This window comes from Gavialis gangeticus, unplaced genomic scaffold (assembly GCF_001723915.1).
Source record: "Gavialis gangeticus isolate Ggan-Ray unplaced genomic scaffold, GavGan_comp1, whole genome shotgun sequence".
In the NCBI taxonomy this organism is placed as follows: domain Eukaryota; kingdom Metazoa; phylum Chordata; order Crocodylia; family Gavialidae; genus Gavialis; species Gavialis gangeticus.
In genome coordinates this window covers 64,201,281-64,220,303 of record NW_017728995.1, presented here as the reverse complement: position 1 = coordinate 64,220,303, position 19,023 = coordinate 64,201,281, and the positions used below count along the sequence as shown (strand labels likewise).

Below are 19,023 nucleotides of genomic sequence, written 5' to 3'. Positions count from 1 at the left end.
ACCTACTGAACTCAATGGAAAGGCTCCCAGTGACTTCAGCAGGCTTTGGATCAGACCAGACTTGGACTGCAAGTCAATACAAAGTGTTGCCCAGGTTTCTGGTCCACATGCTTCCTACCATCTCCACTGTGTTTGGAGAAAAACATCTACCAAAGCATCAGGGTATATGAGAGGAAACCAGATAGTCCCTGCAGCTCAGGCAGCCTCCTCTTCTGCAAAACTCGATTTGAATTCTGGAGCGCTGGTAGCAGGGTGCAGAGGCAGAGAGAGAATTAAAATACAGCGTGAGTGACACTTCAGTGCGCTCCTGTGAGGAGAAAGAGCCACTCTGTAAAAATGACAGGCTGGAGCTGAATACATCAAGCTCTCTGCCTTCCCACCTGTGATTTCAGAGCCATATCTGATCTGCAGTTAACGCAGCCTTTGAAAATCAAACTGTCTTCTATTTGATTTGTACTTCACCCTAAACAAGAGCTGGTTTGGGTCTTGGAGCAAAGTAATAATGGGTGATGCATGAAGCAGACAAAACTTGCTTCATTTCCATGTTTCAGACAAAACACAGAAGTGCTTAGAATAACAACAAACCAGATCATAGCCGAAAGAGCTGGGGGTGGGGCACTGAAAAGGCCCTGACTTGTCTCTGAATTGAAGTTTATATGGGAAGCTGGCGCAGCTGACCCCCACACTGGAGAATGTCATTTCATGACACCCTAAAAAAACACGTGAAGAAGAATGGCCCCGGCCAGAGCAGGGCCTGGGACTGAAAACTGTTATTGATGATCTCCCATTCCAGTTTGAGGAGTGCAGCTTGTTCATTTAGCATAAGGTTTAGAGAGAAAGCACCCTGTCAAAGGACCATGAGCCTGCGAAGCAATTCATTTGGAGCAATGGCAGGAAATCGCAGAGCCCTGGCAGACAGCCTTATCCTGCCCCCAGCAAAATCAGCAAAACTTTGCCCACTGACCTCCCTGGAAGCAGGATATCACCAATGGGGGTTTTTTAAATAACATTTTGAAACTGTGGCCACAGGTAAGTAAACGGGTGCCCTGTAATTAAGATTTGTTTTTCACACCAATGTTAAAAGCACCCCTCAACCATACTGCCCCTGACAACCAAGTGATTGTGCACAGAGGTGGTTAGTTAACTCTGCTAGTCTGAAGTCGGGCAGAAGGCAGGGCAGGGCAGCGTATTAGACTAACCAGTTCAGAGCAGCATGAGCATTTGTAGGCAACAACCTACTTGTTACAAACATCTGCTAAAGTAGCTTGCTTCTCCCAACCAGTTAGTCTCTAAGGTGCTGAGGCGCACCTTCCTGTACCTCCCAGCTGAGTACTTGTGGGAACTTTTTCCTGTTGTGGGGATGGGAGGGAGTGATGCTGCCTACTTTCTTAGCTCGACTTGTTTCACATCTAAGAAAAGGCTTTTCACGTGGTGTTGACAAAGTCCATGGATTAATGCATGTACTGCACATGTGTGGGGATGAGAAGGTTGTATCTGGGTGCATGTTTCTCTCTACAAGGAATTTGGTGAGATTTTTTTCTTGCATTGGAGACTGTTTGAAGCAAACATGGAGGATGTTTGTGAATGAATTCCCTAAATGTTGTTACTATGGTAAAGTGGTGTTGAGAAGTGTGAGACCAGTGCAATGCATCCAAACCACTGTGCTAAGTGTATATCCTAGGCCAGAGAAAGTTTGTTTTAATGTTTCTCATCCTCTGCTGTCCTTGTTTTCATTATGCTCCTGGCAGTGGCTGCCATCTGACTCTGAGGAGCTGCCCCTGTGGTGAAATCACAGCCCAACTGCATAGCACACAATCAACTTCACCATTACTCTGACTTGAAGAAAACAAAACAATTCCCCCTCCTCCACCCTCCAAAAAACCACAAAAGAAAAAACTTCATTTTGTTGTTTTGTTTTTAAATTATACAGATGTCTTTGTACTGAGGAGAAACACGGGGAAGCGGGGGAATCCTACATCTGTCATCTATTCTTTTTTAATTTGGGAGGACAAGAAACATTACGTTGTATTTGGCCTCCAAAGCGGGTAGCTGCATGTGTGCATTTCTAAGTCTGAGTTATAATGTTGACCTTTTTATTTTTTATGTATTTATTTATTTTTTTAAGAATCTCAATGGTCTTGTAAGAAACAGTAAAAAGACCCTTTGTTCAAAGAAGCATTCTACCTTCTGTTTTACAGGCTCACTTAAATAAAAGACTTTTTTTGTTGGTTTTCGTATTTTTACTTCCACGATCTTTTGTAATGGAAACCCTAGAATCTCATCAGTACAAAAGTCTGCCTACGCTACCACTTCTCTATAATATGGCTCATGTAGTCCTCAGTGGGCAAGCGTCCTTGCTCTTCTGTCTCTTCCTTGGGAAGTGCTTCATTGGATCGGTGAAGAAGCCTCTCTTCCCGATTCTTTATCCTTTGCTCCATCCTCTCCAGCTGCCGCTTATACTGATAGCGCTGTTGGAAGAGGTCCTTTGCATAGTCATAGAGCTGCATGTCCAAGTCATTAAGCTCCTCAATCCTCCGGATGGTGTTGTTGTCCACCTCCACCCCACCTGCCCTTGTGCTGTTGTACTGCATGAAGGGCCTGATGAATTTCAGATTAAAAGTTCTCTCAAACAGGTACTGAGTCTTCCTCTGGAACTCTGTCAGGCCAAAAAAAGCCATGTCTTTCAGGTTCTTCTTTGCACTCTCTAACAGGATCTGTGCTCGCTTGTTCTCAGGGATGAATGACATGTTGTAGCAGCCCACCAAGCTCAAGTCAGCCAACATCCTCACCTGGCGGTTGTTGGCCAAGTTATATGGGCAATCCATGAACTCCTGCAGCGTACACCCTGACCAGTCTGTGCCTTCATAGCATGATGGCAGCTCTTCAGGGGTCGGTGTCCGACCATCGCACATGTGCAAGGAAGTCTTCCACGTAGCTCCTCTCTGGACGTGTCGCCATTCGCTGAGGTAACGGGACACAGGGTCTCTCAGCAGTGTGATGTAGTAAAATTTTCTAGAAGAAGAAAAAGAAGAAATAAATACTCGGCATGCAACAAGCACAGTCACCTAGCAAGTAAGGCCTAGGACACACATCAAAGAGGACAGCAAGTTAGCAACTCAGCATTTGTTTCATTTACTGCTGATTATTTTCTTCCTAGAATCTGTAATGTGAGGTAATTTAAGACACGCTGGGGCTATATGTCTCTGCCTGGTACTCATTCGTTTCCATTTCAGGCATGCCAAGTCATAACTCACTGTCTCTCTGGGATATCGCTTTCCAGCAACAGAATGCCATGTCGAAACGAATCATCAGAATTCAACTGATCTGCCAACTTTATGGAGCGGCTTTGGCTTTAGGGGTTGACTGGCCTTTCACACTACCGTGCATCTGCAGTCAGCTAGGGCTTGTTCTGTGCCACTGGCCAAGAGCAGGTCTATTTATAAGCGGACCCTATTGCTTTCAGTTTGTGCACCTGTTGAGTGGGCAGCTTACCACTCCTTTGATCTTGCGACCAAGCTGGAACACAGGTGTCCACATTGAGAAGCGAGGCACAGCCCAGAAACCTCCTTTAAAATAGAACAGGGAGGCAGATGGAGAGTGATTCTACCTGCAGCAGCTCAGTCTCACTGCTGCCAGTCCATACGAATTCAAGCAAAACCTAACCAAAATCCACTATTCAAAACACAGCGTAGGTGGGTTTGGAGGTAAGACAATCAAGAGCAATAAAAAAGTCTATGCTCTGAGCACGCTGTAGTGCAATAATGTAAAAAATGGCAGCCTAAACCATGTGTGCTGCATCTGTGGTGAGCAGAGAACCACTGAGGCCTCAGGCCATGGTGTGCTTGGCTACCCAAAGGCTTTGCAACTCAGATGAGAAAGGTGAAGCCCAGGGGTGCTCAACCCCCAGCCTGCATACCAGCTCTCAGCTCCTTGTCATCCAGCCTCGAGGGCTCCCCATGGGTTTGTGGGGAACCCCATGGGCTGTGGCCCTACATGCTAGGCTGGGCACACAGGGCAACATGGGGCCTGATCCCAGCGTGCAGGAGCAATGTTGGGCCCCCGGAGTCCATTCCCTGCATGTGGAGGCAGTGTGGGGCCCTAGGGCTGCATAACTGCACACAGGGCCAGGTAGAGGCAACGTGGGGCTCCTGGTGCCTGATCGCTGCACACAGGCCTGGGCAGAGGTGGCATGGGGCCCCAGAGCCTGATCCCCAAATGTGGGACCAAGCAGAGATGGAATGAGGCCCAATCCTGCTGTGTGGAGGCAGGGGGAGACTAGCCTCATACTCATTTAGCCCGCAGGGCCAAAAGGTTGAGCACCACTAGTGCAGCCTAATAGCAGTTCTGTTTAACTGGGCCTTGACCTAAGGCTCACTAGAGTCAATTTTCATGACGTTAATTGGTCACAGGATCAGTACTTTGGGATAAATAAATGGCCTTTTAAGTCACTTAAGTAGGTAGGATCCACTGATGTGCTCCAGGCCCCTCAGGCTAGATGACATCATCTCATCTCTGCAGGGCTGCTAGAGACTTCATTGGCACAAAGCACCAATTGGGGTTACTTGGGGTCCTGCCCTTCACGAAGGGTTCAGCGCGAGTGCAGGACCAGAACTGTTTCCTTCTGAGCTGACATCGGCAGAATGTGGCTCTGTGCTGCTGCAGGGGTAGGGCAAGAAGAAATACACGTGATATGCCCTGGAGGGGGTTCTGAGGGATTTTAGAGAAAATAAAAATGCAGATTCAAAAAAAATTCTGTTCTGGCTAATATTAGCACAGCCCATATTTTCCTAACGCCTTACATACTGTTGTTCCCTTGCAGTCACCAATTTCAGTGCAGAAACCTGAGTGATTTAATTTAAAAAAAATGCACCAAAGCTAGTGCCCAGGAAATCTAATTTGAAGGAACCCTTCCCTTTCCACTTGACTACTAATTCACCAATGGCCCGATCCCAAACCCCAAGCACTCAGCATGGGTCTTTCCACCAACTTCACCATATGCTGGGTGAGACCGACTGCTCTTCCACCTTCAGTTTTCACAAGCAGAGCTAGTATGGATGACAACTGTGGTTCATGTAAGATTGTCCGGCTCTCACCCTGCCAGAAGCATAGTGCTGTCTAGTAAAACAACACTTGTAGAATGATAGGGGAAAAACCTCCCTTAAGTTTCTTTTTCTTTCATTTACATTGCAGCCCATAATAATGATTCATCTCCCCTGACTGGATGCAGCTATGATTTATATAAACAGTGCTAAGAAACCTCTAACAGATGAGGATAAAATATGACAGTGGAAGGAACAGGAAAGCAGTGATGGATGCCAGATGTTCAAGCGACAGACACTGATGCTAAACATTGCTGACTTTTTTTTTTTTGACTTGTGAACTGTGATGGACTTTTTAAAATTTTATGTCCACCAATGGAATCTGAAGGTTGCAGTTTTTCCTGAAGCAGGTTTAAAACTATATATTATTATGTGGAGTGTGGTAGTGCCCAGAAGCTTCAGATTGTGATGGGGATCCATTTGTAGGCACTGTCCAAAGACAAGGTATGAGATGGTTCCTGCCCTGAAGAGGGAGCAGTCAAAGGTGATAAGGGTAGGAAAAAGGCAGCGTTAAAGTTCCTTATGTTACAGATAGGAAATTGATGCATGGTAGCTTGGATAAAGTCACACAGGGAGTCTGGGGCAGAGCAAAGTACTGATGTCTGCCCCAGTATCTTAACCACAAGACCAACCCTCCTGCAATGTAAGTCAGTCAGTAAACAGATGCAGTATATGCAACAAACACATTGCAGGGCCACCCCTTCAAAGCAATGCTGATGTTCCATGACTAGAACAAAAAAAGCTGGCATTTCAGCATGCTCCACTGCTTGATGGTGCAGAACAGAAGCTGCAGTTAAGACACAAGAGAAAGGATTAAAAGCAAGCATACCTTGCTCTGTATCATGACTGCAAACATGCAAACTCATGACTGCAAACAAGCATATCTTTCTCCATCTCATGACTGCAAAAGCATTTGAGATGTAATACTAGCAAATATTTTACAAAAAGCTGTTTTGCTTTCTAAGGCTGCATTTAGCATATGGGAGGTGCAGGAAACAAAAATATGTGGAACACCTGAGGGCTGCTTCCTAACACCGTCTAAGAGAAAAGGAGCAACTACTCCAGCTCAAGTAGGGGAAGCTGGTTGGTAAGTGTGGAAACATGATAGACTGGAGAATTATAAGTACATATTGACATTTTCAGGTACTTATTTCCTATTATTAAGGAACCTGCATAAATCACTTAAATTGCAAAAAGGGCCAAGGACCTGTTTTCCCATTGGTTCCAATGGCTGCTGCGGGGTCTCAGCTACTCTGAAAATTAGGCATCTAAATACGCACACAGATACCTAAATTTAGACCCACAAGAGTTTGAAAACTGACTGAATGTGCCTGAAATTATTCACCCAAATCTGCACTTAACAATTTAAACAAGCGGCCTGATGTTCAGAAGCAGAGAGTACAGACAGCTCTTGATAAAATCAATGAAGTGACCCTCAGTGGACTAGAGGGGGCTCACGTAAAGAAAAAAGCAATGGATTTAAGTGCCTAACTCAAAAGTACCCAGATGGTACGCTTTGGCCAAAGATATTCCATTCTTAAATATGATATTTGAGGATTATAAAAAAGAATGAACCCTGTAGCTGCACTGTACTAGCCTTTATCAAGCCTAGCAAGCTTTAGCCAGCTAGCTCTGCATAAGAAAGTCAGGGCAGGGCCCTTGTTTCAGCGTGGTTGAAAACAGGCAATGCCACCTGTCAGCAGCAGTTTGAAATTTATGAGGCAACACATGACTAGTAATTTCTCTTTTGTCATCAGAGATAAAATAAGGCCCTAAAATACATGCAGCTGGGAAGCACCCCTTACTTTCAGCATTGTGTCCTAAACAGCTACTTGAGTACTACTACAGGCTCATTTTCGAAGTGTGGTCTTCTCCCAACCCAGATGGTTCCACTCAACACTGTCTCATAAAACATGATTTCGTTTTGGTGGTGCAAATCCAGCTCTTGCTGACCTTCCTGGAGCTAACAGCCAAAGTAAGAAAATGGAGCAAATAAATAGCTCCTTTCTACTTCTGCTCAGGTAGAATGCAGTGCGCTGAAGACCTCCCTTTCTTACATCCTTCAAGGGTCACAGGACCCTACAGTGCTGGAGTCACAGTTGCACGTTTCCTTTCTTCTCTGCTTCTGGCTAGGCCTAACTCCCCAGGGCAATCTAACTTCAGCACAACCTTGGCCTGATCTGCGCACAAGCTGTGCTCCTGTGTCATGGAAAAAGAGGCACCAACAATGGGTTTAGGAAAGCAAAATAGATTTATAGTGTTCTAACCATTTTTCTTTTCTCAAACTGCACCGTCAGACAAGACGGATGATTTTGTCATTCAAATGCTGAACCAAGGAGCGGACAATTGGCTTTAAGTCTAGGTCTAGTACAGACTTCTTGGGCAAGCCTGTCCTGTCTTTCATGCTTGTAGTGGGGACAGAGCTTTCTTTGATCAGAGCTGCGGTGTACTCTTACTATGGGTACAGGTAATGGAGCTGACCTCAGCAGGGTCCTCCATGTGTCACTATCATACAAATAAGAAAAATCAACTAATTCCTTGGTCTGGTCTTTGCATGTTTCTCATTAATGGAAAGTGAAAAAAACCCTCTCTGATTACGACACATTCCTTCTTCTCTTGCTATTTATCAGCCACTAGGACTTGCTGCAACTGAGGAATCGCTTCTACAGGGGATCCTAGATCTTTTTCTTCACTTTATTTTTATTCCCCATCCCCTTCAGTAACACCTCTTTCTTCTCACTGCTGGTTGTTAACAAGTGCTGTAAGCAGCTAATTTTATTTCAGTCAAACATTTACATTGCCCTTCTTCAATGCAACTCTCTATTCACCATTGAAATGAACTATTTTCCACTCCTAGCTGAAAGCCCTTGGGTATTTTTTCTACTGGTTCTTCTTTTATATTCAGGAGGCCTCAGAGGAAATGGGCTGTGCGCTAAAACCAGACTCCTGCAAGGCCTCCTCATCTCCTTCAGCGGATCTCTGCCAAATAAACATCAAGTTAATGATAGGTGCTTCTACTCTTAAGTGCTTCATCCTGCTTTCTGGGAAAGGAAGCTTCTCAGGTCTACATCAACCAAGTAACCCCAATCTATCATGGCACCTGCCTTAAGGCTACAACTTCTCCACTACTTTTAAAAAACAAAACAGAACACAAAACAAAGAACGGCTCTGTTCCACCTCGGCCCTCATGAGTCAATGGAAGAGAGAAGGGCCCGCCTGCTTATAGAACTGGAAGGACTCTTTGAGTTCAATGAAATCCTGCTGTAGTGTGGAAGATAGGGCTCGGTACAAGGCACTTCTGTAAGCCAAGTCCATGCGTTGTATATATCCTTACTTCAGCTAACGTCTTTTATGGTGGTTCTTCAATCCATAACGTTAATCAGTTCTTACTGTAAATGATATAAGACTAAACCTATTGGTGATCCTGACTCCCATCAGTCAAACAAAAAAGTACCTGAGCTGGAAATAAGTGTTGGCTGCCCTCCTGTTTACCTTGCAAAAAACCCCAAAAGCATTAATGGGTGGAGGAGGGAGAGGCACATCTCAATCTCTACTGCACACATTTAAACTTCCACCTCCCAAGGGCAATTAAAATGATAATTATGCAACTCTTATTCTCTATTTGCAAATTTAACTCCATTGAAAACAGACAGTCTCCCATAATGAACCATTCAAGCAATGAAGTTACAATACTGCTAAGTGAAGGTAAGTGCTGGTGTTTCTGTCATGATGCCTAAGCTGAGAATGAGGCAGCAGGCAATTCAAACAGAGTGGACTCTTTAAGTGGTTTATACGTTTATTATAAGTTGATACCAAAGGTAACTTTTAAAAAATAATGATTTCAGCTGTATTCTGCCCTTCCCCTGTAGAGTCATAATGGCACTGTCTGTTGTTGTGGAAAGCATTTAACTGAAGAACATGCTCCGTTTCACCAATCAAAGCACTCGGTTCAATGAAAGTTCCTGAGTGCTTTATAATTTATTTAACAACATGAAATGGAATCTCTGCCCATCTATTTTAAAGCCATATCTTGGGATGGCTCCCTCACTCTCCAGCTCCACCTAGTTCAATTTGTACTTTTTCTTTAACAATCAGACTTCTTGTATAACAACATGGTCCCTCTGTTAGAGACTGTAATTTAATATATGTATAATGATGACTTCCTTTGGTAGCAAATAGGTCTAATTTTCCTCCGTCTATTTCCTCTCATATGGTGTTCATTTAGACTCTTCCTGCAGTTCACACACAATAAACTCCTCAGCCCTTTAAAGTCAGTCAAAGAACCATCCCCCTACCCGTCAAGAAAGATTATAATACAAACCAACAAAGCCAGGAAATTCAGCAGGAAGGCCAATATTCTGTCCAAAGCTCATGTAAAATGCATACTTATAGCTTTATTATTTTTCCTGTAGTCCAGGATGTCTGCCTGGCAAGCGAATATATGCGTTGGTAGCTGCATTCATTTTGCATGGCAGAACGTTTTGCCTGAGGATTGTACTCTTGGGTGTTTAATTTTTATAAGATTGCATTGTGTATGATGCCACATATTCAGAATCATGTATGCTCTGCTTATCTTGCAGGTCACTGTCTCAGATGCTTCCTGCAGTCCCATTACACTGTACACAACAGTAGGTGCTTATGGGTGCACCAAAAGCCAGAAGTCTTTGGTGCCAATTAGAGTTGGGGGAAGCTGGAGGTGGAAAACAATGTTCTAATACCATAGTCATTTTTCCATATTTTCCTTTCAAAATAAGGGAAGAAAACAAATTCTTAGGGCACTTTTACACATGCTCTGGGAGTGGGAGGGGCTTTAATTACAGCTGCCGCGAGAACCACTCTAAAGTGCTGCAGTATCTCATGTATGAATGTCCCTGCACTTAAAAATGGTGGTGGGGGTGCTTGAAGCTTGTTCAATAAGCTTGAATTCAAGTGCCCCCACCACCATTTTTAAGTGCAAGGACACTGATACACGAGACATGGGAGGCTGCCGGAGCACAGTCATTACCACAAGCCAGCAGACTCGATTAATCGAGTTTGCTCCGACGTGCTGCAATTACAGCACATCGGAGCAGCCTCCGTACTTGTGTACAGATACTGGTATGGACTAGCCCTGGGTTGAATGGCGCTGTTTCAGGAGTGACTTTGAAGTTAGACATTCCTTATTTTTCATACACAAAATTGTGAGGTAAAGGATGAGGAACCCAGCTCCCTGCTTTCCAACTTATTCTCCACTTATAAAATGTGGATGTCACCCCCTTGTTGAGCTTGGTTTTTTCACCAAAAGGGTCCACTCAAAACCTTGTTCTACCCATTCCTGCTTTCACTTTGTTCCAGTGATTCCTAGCTTCCTCTTCCAGAAGGCTGCTCTCACTTCTGCTACCTTTACCATGCAGGCTAATGAGTCCCACCTGCCCGAGACGCAGCAGTCATGAGCTGGCAGCTCCCCATCACCTGGTAAGGAGGGCAAGCTGGGGGAGGATTCTGTTTCAGTGACTTTTCCAGCCTACTGTTTCAATGCAATTTAAGAACAAGGAGATTTTCCACCCCACTAACTAACATTTTGAAAGGTGAATTTTAGAGTCTGGGAAGACCCTAGAGAACAGTAACTGATTTAGCCACAGAACAGGTTCAATGTACATAGTAGTTATGCAAGCCTCCCTCTTGCAACAAACCCCTCTGCCAGGGAGCTTCATGCTTTACTTGAGTGGGATTACCCTGAGGTGGGAGAGACAGGACCAAATCTGAAAAGGTATTTAGGTGCCTTCCTCCCACTGAGGGACACAATCTACAGCTTGAGATGCCTAGACCCAATATGGTGCTGCAAAAGCCCTACTGAGTAGCCATTTTAATTCCATAGGCATGTGCTTGGTTAACCTGAAAGCTCACTAGGTATCTACAGTTCTGCCTCTGGCCATGGCCAGAACTGCAGCAGTTAGAGCAGCTCAGTACCTACTTCCTGCCTTAACCCAATCAGGATCTAGAAACTGGGCGCTATTCTGTCTGACTTCCCAGGGGGCCATATTGGGTCTGCATGCCCTGAGGATGACTACAGCTAACAACATGCAGTTGCAACTTCTTTCTTTTGAAGCAGAAGGAAAAGAGAAGGGGAGAGTGCCCAGCTCTTCTATGCAACAGCCTAGTGGTTCAAGTGCTGTCACCAGAAATAGAAGACCCTCAGCCTGAGTGATTCAAACTCACTTCTCCCATCTTCCAGCAGGCTATAGAAGAGCTGTGCCAGGGCACTCTCCACCCTTCCTGTTAACTCTGGGCAACTGTGCAACTTTCTCATGGAAGACTTATGGAGCCCAAGAAAGCCAATGTGTTTGGATGTGCAGGCACAAGGAACATCACATTGTACCCTCCTGATCAGAGCGCTTTGCTGGAAAGGAGACTGCTGGGAGCAGGGACCATAATCTAGGAGTCCCTCCTTTTGGAAAAATGCCCTAACCACTAGGATGTAGAGTCATTCTCCCTCTTTTGAATGCATATCCTCTTTGGCCCCATTAATCTTGCATTCATAACTGCATAGTGGTTCAGCAGAAGAGATGAAGGATACATCCTACCTGCAGCCTTGCAGTCCAAGGCACTTTCCTAGGAGGTGAGAAAAGTGAATTTAAACCCAGGTCTCCCATTTCCACTGTGAGTTCTCTAACCACTGGCAGGGGGCAGCAATCTTTTAGGAGTGGCTGAAATAATAGACTAGGTTCCAACCTGGGCAGCTGCTACCAACCCAGCCTCCACTACTCCCCCATCCATGGCACTGCTGACTTGCTACTAATGTCCTAGCTTCATGGGCTGGACAGAAGGGCTTGGTGGGCCAGATCTGGCCTTCAGGCTATAGGTTGCTGACTGCTGTGCTACAGGATTATGTAAAAGGATGGCATATGTCAAGAACCCTAACAGTAAGTCCTGTGAATCCTGATTTAGCCAGCTGGGATGTCAGGTCATCTAAATCTATACACTGCCTGATTGGCTAAGAAAAGTGCAAGGCCTCTTATTTAGGGACTCCTGTAGCAACTAACCAGAGGCTACTCAAACTTTAATACCACCATGGTGCAGGTGCTCCAGTCCAATGGTTGAAACCCTCGTTAAAAGCAACAGGTCTGAGCTGGGGGTCAGAAGTCAAACATGGCTATGATTTGAAACCAAAGGTCAGGAACTAGGGGTTCAGGTGGCAGTGGTGGTAGCAGCAGCAACACAGGAACACGAGCACTGAGCAGTTCAGTCAGATACCACAGATGCACTTAAACAAGGATCCTGATGCCATTCCCGAGCCAATCAAGTGGTATACAGGTACAACCAGCCTGACATACCCCAGCTGGCCAATCAGCCCCACTGAGGCTTACTGCAAGAACTTCTGCCAACACGGGTACCCCTCCCTCCCCAGTTTTAGAAAGGAAGTGTTTGCTCTGTTCAGTACTGTACTTTAAAAGAATAGTTGTAGGTGCCTACTGTCAGAAGCTAAGGATACCAGACTCTGGCTACCCAGTGGACAGAGGTGCCTGACTTAGGCACCAAAGCTTAAGAGAGAGTATGGATTTCAGACATGTTTGTCCTCAGTGTTTCTCCGCAGCGAACTGTAGGTGCGCTGGCTCTAGGGTGCCGAGCTCTCCCTTGGTATTGAGAACTTGGAAGCCTGACTGACTCTGGGTTTGGGATGCCACATTGGGGCCAGGCACTTAGAAGTTAGGCACTGTGATATTTAGCTTATTCTTTACTAGAGCTAGTCTTTGGATCTGTCTCTCAGGCTGATGAACACCTATCAGAAGTATGAAGCTTTTCATCACTACTGACATGGGCCACAAGCTAACTTACTCTGAACAAAGTGGAATCTTTATGGTCTTTAAACAAGGTTTGATCAGACCCTGGTCTTCATCGTAGCTCATTTAGAAGGCAATGGGCTGAGTGGTGTGGTCCCTGGAAAAGTATCAGCTGTACAGCTAATGATGCACATTTAGACCCTGGGCTGTGACCCTGCATGCCACTACTCAGCCCACGTTTAGTTGCCATGGACATGTAAAACCCTCCTGATGAAACAGATTTAAAAATGGAAGAGCTGACTCGATTTTAACTATACTAGCAGGTGCAACAATATTATCTTAGCAGTTAGTAAGGGCAGAAATAGAACAGCACTGGGTTTCAGAGGAGAAATGGATCTTAGATTATTTAGAGCTGATGTTTGGAATTTTAAAACAGCTGTAGCTGCTTGTTAGTGTCAGTATCAATGACTTATATTTCCTTATTTTACAGGGAATGAAAAGCTGACATTTAATAGCAGGGATATTTCAGTCTCATACAAACCCTGAAATAAGCATCAATGTCTAATACCATATAAAAATTTAACTTCAGTTAAGCAATGTCCAGACAAAATGAAGAACAGATACCTACAGGTGTTTTTCCCCACTGTGTGTTTCACAAAGTCTGGAGTATTTTTAATGCACTGTGGTCCTAGCTGACAGCTCTTCATCACAATGTAAGAAGTCACTCTGGAGTGCCAGAGAGACGGCAGCATGTGTGTGCACGCACGCAAATGCAGACCACAACCCTTCTTTCTCACAAATGCTATGGAAAGTATAACAGATGCTGACAGGAGGAGGAAGAAGACAAAACAGTACTTGCAGTTTATTGTTTAAAAGAAAAAAGAAACAAACTTTAAAAACATGTCTACACCAATCCAACCCACACCTCCCCTCTATGCTCCCATTTGAGTTTGGGAGGGATACACAGGCACACAGTTCTGGCTTTGAACAAGGTTGCAAAGGCTGCTGTACAATTCAGGTTGCTTTCCTCAAGGGGCAGTAGCAGAAGGGAACTTCACATGGACCAGGCCAAATGAAACTTCTGGTTTTAAAGGGCCAACAGCTGTTTTGCACTGGGCATCTGGTTGAACCAAAGGGAGCGAAAGGTTTGTAACAGCTTGGAATAATCAGATGCTGATTTTAGAACTTGATAGTAGGAAAAATACGCATCTGTATGTTTAGGTAAATACTCAGAGTGAAAGATCCCTCTGGAGAAAAACAGGGATTGACTATGTGGCACCTTTCACAATACCAGAGCTAGGGGGCATACAGTGAAATTATTGGGAAGCAAGTTTAAAAGCTACCCAAGGAAGTTAATTTTCAGACAGCATGTGATTAGCTTGTGGAACTCATTGCCACAAGACCTCGTACAGGTTGATCATTTAACCAAGTTCAGAAGAGGATTAGACAAATTCATAGGCCCAACAGTGGGTATTAAACAGGATTGTAAGGCTGCAACTTCCAAATGAGGACTTCCTGGGTCTCCAAATGGTGGAAGTTGTAAGGGAAGAGGGACAGAGGGCACCTCAGTCTGGAGATACCTTGCATAAATATTTCTCCCCTTAGCACCTATACTGTGCCACTGAGAAATACAGAACACCGGGTTAGAGAAACCTGCATTCTGACCTAGGGTGGCAACTCTTCTGTTCTTATGAACCCTGTGCCTCTTTTTGCTCTTTATAGTCTATTAAAGCCTAGAATAATTCTGCCTTTGCTGCTATCCATCTCCCCTACTTTCATCCTAGAGTCTCCTCTTGTTTTCTTCCCTGCCCTCCAAACCTGTAGCTTCCGAAGTGCACGCATGCATGTGTACACACACACAGACACACACACACACGCATGCGCTGTAGGCCCTTGCCTTTCAGGTTAAACAGAGTCCAGTTCTGTGATACTTATTCCTGTTCAGTTGTACTCCTAAAGTCTCTGAAAAGACAATGGAGGAGCAGGAGCGATGGGGAAAGGAGCAGGTGCCAGGCCTATGGCCTTCTGCTGGAAGGGAGGGAGAAAACATAATAGCTTGCCTTGACATCTAGGATCCATTGCCTTCTTTGGAGTTTGGGGGACAAAATGGTGTCTATCCTTTCTTTAAAAGACAGTACAGCTAGCAAAGCTGAAGAAGGTGGTATCAGCCTGGGCATCCTTAGGATAGGAATGGCTAAATACTCATTCCTCCTGAACAATCAGGAATGGATATTGGAAAAGTTGTTTGCTCTGTATATGAAACAAGCACATGTTTGCCAAGAATATCACTGTCATTGAGTGTCGTATCTTTGAAAGTAAAACAGTTCCACATACTGCTCAAGATTAGACTTGCTAACAATATACAAACGTCCATCTCACTAGGTACTTGTCTGTTTTGAATTCCCTTGTATCTCATGACTAATTTATAACTCAATTAATAGAATATAATTAATGTATCTACATGGAAAAGACCTGCATACATAGTTTCAACACATTCACATTTTCATGCAAATCCTTTGCTGCATAAGCACAGGATTTTTGTGTTGAACTCGAGTTCTAAAACTTGTTAATTTTCAGAAAAAGAGCAAGAGAGAGAATTTCATGAGGAATTGCCTTAGGAGCGACTTGCTGGTTCATTTTTCAAACTGATAGATGTGTGATAAGTACTGGCCAAAAGTTTAAAATAAAGCAAAATAAAATAGAAAGAGTAGGTAGGGTGGGGAAGGAACCAGTCCAAAAGACTCTGGAGCCTCAGGACCCATTAAAAGCTAATGTTACTAGCTTATAAGCAAATGCTGTCCTTCATCAGGATAACCCTTTTCCATCTGAAGCACTTAGAAAATGTCTCCTGGTGTCCTCTGCTAAAGCAAGGCTCCAAAGATGACGGCAAGTTACAAATCAAATACCAAGAGCATTCCTTTTATTATCCTCCCAATGTCTCAGGAGGTTTGGTGCAATCCCTAAATGACTGTATTAAATTGGCTAATCAATAGCACTTCTCAATGTTGACAGATTGCAATGGAAAATTTCAGCACCAAAAGAATTACATCAGCGCTGGCATTGGGCAGACTGTGGAAATGTGGAACGCAAATCTTTGCCTACTCTTTGCATTCTTCAGTTTTATTGCTACCCTCGCTATCATCATGATCGGAAACTTTACAAAAAAAATTTACATTCTCTCTAAAAATATTTTCAGTAAGTTCGCTTAATGGCGGTACAACAAAGACTTATTTCTGTCAATTTTAGCATGGCACAAAATGAAGGTATTAGCACTTTTATGAACAAATTACGGTCATGTTAGTGCCCAAATAATTTAAGGGTGTGTCATTAGACATTTAAAAAACAAATGAACCCCTGAATATGTTTGGGTGCATGGTAATAAAAAAAACACAGAGCTTCTCACTCCCCTGTCAGTGACTTGAATTCTCACCAAATTAGCAGCAGATGAAAGCAGTTACCAGCTTGCAGTGGCCACTCATGAGTGGAACAAGTTAAGAAATGTATTTTAGTTCTTAGTGGACAAGTATCCATGATATAGACATTGCCATCATAGGCAACAATCCCTGCAGGAGAGCTGAACTACATTATCCCCCTCCCCATTGGGTTTGAGGCATAATGTGGGGCATCTGCATGGCTGTCACCAGCGGTGTACCTGCTTGTGAGGGAAGGGGAGTGGGAGGAAAGAGAACTCCAGGACTTCAGTCTCCAAGACTGTCAGACAAATACATATCAAGTTAATAACATTAATGCTTACACAGCCTTTTGCATTTGATTCTGGTACATCTCAGAAAGGAGGAGGATGCACACTCAAAATGTTGCCACATGGAAGAAACAAAATGCAAGATGAATCCATGCAAAAATTAGGTAGAGAAAATCCTGCAATGTGAAAGGACACTGTGCTGTTCAGTGACAAACCAGCTATACTGTATGGTCTATTCTCTTCTGAACTGCAGGTCAGCTTTTCTCTTGATACCCACACAGGCACCACAGGCAGAGAGACTTTAGAAAAAGGGCAATAGGCAAGAATTGTGCTGTTATGAAGAATCTTAAGTTATTGACAAGCCATCAAGGGCAGCAACAAGATGGGCTGGAGCAGCTGATTGAGTAGAGCTGCTACCTATTCAGTGCAAATGCACATCATTTAGTCTGTGAGCCTGAAAGGAGACTGTTTATGTCTGGAGACACAATGGAGATGTCTCAGATTTGTGAACTATTTGTTCAGTTGTATGGGGACTAATTCTGCTCCCAAAATCAACGGGAGAGTCTACTAGCTTCAACCAGAACTGAATTCAGACCTTTGATGCCTAATAACTGGAGAGAGGGAATCAAAGAAGTGACTCCCATGGATGAGGTAGAGCTAACTAGGAAGCTAAAAACTTAGAAAAAGCCCCAGAACACCTTCTTCTCCATTCAGTGACTCTCACCAACTTTGGAGCAGTAGGTGCTGACAAACAGCAAACAAATGATTCTGAAGAAAGCAGAGCTACTAATCAATCACTTTTACAAGTAGGATTGCTTTGAGTTGCCACTGCCTAATACTGTTTCTCTAATTAATTGCACTGGAACCCACTTAAGCAAGTACAGGTACAAAGAATCAACTGCACAGATTGAAACAAATCCTGTCTGCACAGTTAATTCCATGGAAACGGGTTGCTTGTTAAGTGGTCAAAATCCTGTGAGCCAGTGGTTTAAATCTACAGAGTCCTATGCCCCTTTAAGCAGAATAAAGCCCTAAGAACAGAGAAGAAAAAGCTTCTTTTACTTGCTTATAAAATATAATTAAACAAGGGTCATGGCAATGGGCTGGGACGTTCCTGGGTCACATGGCTGTTAATTTGCCCTCTCCTCTCACTGAAATCTCACTCTGCTTACATCAGTTTTTGCTGAGACAAAACTTTTATCAGAATTACAGATTTTGTTATTCATTTTTATGAAGGGCTCAAACAGTCTCAAAATAATGATAAATAAAAATGACTGGGGATGGATATGTTACCAGTTGGTCCAATAAATCACTGTCTCCTTCTGTCTGAGCATCACTCTCATGGTTTAGAATATCGTCAGAATGCCTTTGACTGATTTACAATTTAGTAATCCAGCCATCATCATCCATAATTCTACAATAAACCATGCCACTTAATGTAGCTGTTACACATGTTCAGAAGTTTATTCCATGCCTTTTAGGGGTGAGATCTAGACAGCAGCTGTAGACAGCAGGATTAGTTGTGGGGGGGTGTGTGAAATCAGTCTTCAGCACAATACAGTATTCCTGTCTTCCTGTAACAATGCCCCGTCTTTAAGGCTGCGAGATACGTTACCAGCCTTGGAATGTCCAGGTCCAAGTCGTTAATGGCAAGAGAATAATTTTCCTTGCAGTGGTACCAGCATTTATCTAAAAGTCCAGCCTAGTACCATTGCTTGGGATGTAGGGTACTCGAGGGCCATGTACAAAACAGTCCTTCTGTAGATATATGCATTGTACAGCACCTCAGGAGTTCCTACCAGCATGAGGAAGCCCATTCTTCACTGTACTGTGGATATAGTACAACATTTAGAGATGAGAAAAATGGTATTTACAATTTGCTCATAAGACTGTAGAAGCAAGTAACACCCCAAAACAAACCCCAAATGAAAACTTAGTAGGAACTAGGCACACAGAAAGGGCTGCAGATCGATGAAGGCAAACCTATTTATTATTCTATTAAAGTAACTAATATCATTACTTGCTGCAAACATAACTGGAAGCTTTATGGGCATTATTACTAATTTCTTACAAATCGCTGATCTGAAACCAGTAGCTTAAATTCTGGTTTCAACCTCTTTCGCCTGGGTCTGAAAATACTCTGGTGTGATTGGGTCTGGAAGTTAATGTTTCAGGGAATTTTTAAAAGAATATGGGAATATGGAACATACTCATGGTATGAGGTACTATTACTTTATGCCAAAAGGCATTCTACTTCCCTGAAACTCAGATAGCTGCTGTCAGTGTCAGGCAGGCAAGCAGCGTGTCCAGCAGAAATTGCCACAAAAACAGCCAAGCCAACAATAATTTCTGTAAGCAAATGACTACATTGAGGAAGTTGCCTAACACTGCCTGCAAAACTCATTAGCTAAACAATCCTAGGAAGGAAGGAAGGACTTTTAAGTACTTTATTCAGGGGTTCAGG

The 19,023-nt window shown here is 43.8% G+C and overlaps 1 protein-coding gene across 1 annotated transcript in view; it reads right to left on the bottom strand.

Moving 5' to 3' along the window:
- Positions 1-1,505: 1,505 nt before the first annotated feature.
- The window catches only part of HS6ST1 (heparan sulfate 6-O-sulfotransferase 1), a 303,234-nt gene continuing 285,716 nt past the window's right edge, over positions 1,506-19,023 (bottom strand). Inside the window, exon 2 of the mRNA XM_019503711.1 lies at positions 1,506-3,012. Coding sequence (XP_019359256.1) covers positions 2,304-3,012 — 709 coding nt within the window. The 3' untranslated portion in view covers positions 1,506-2,303. The remainder of the gene's footprint in view (positions 3,013-19,023) is intronic.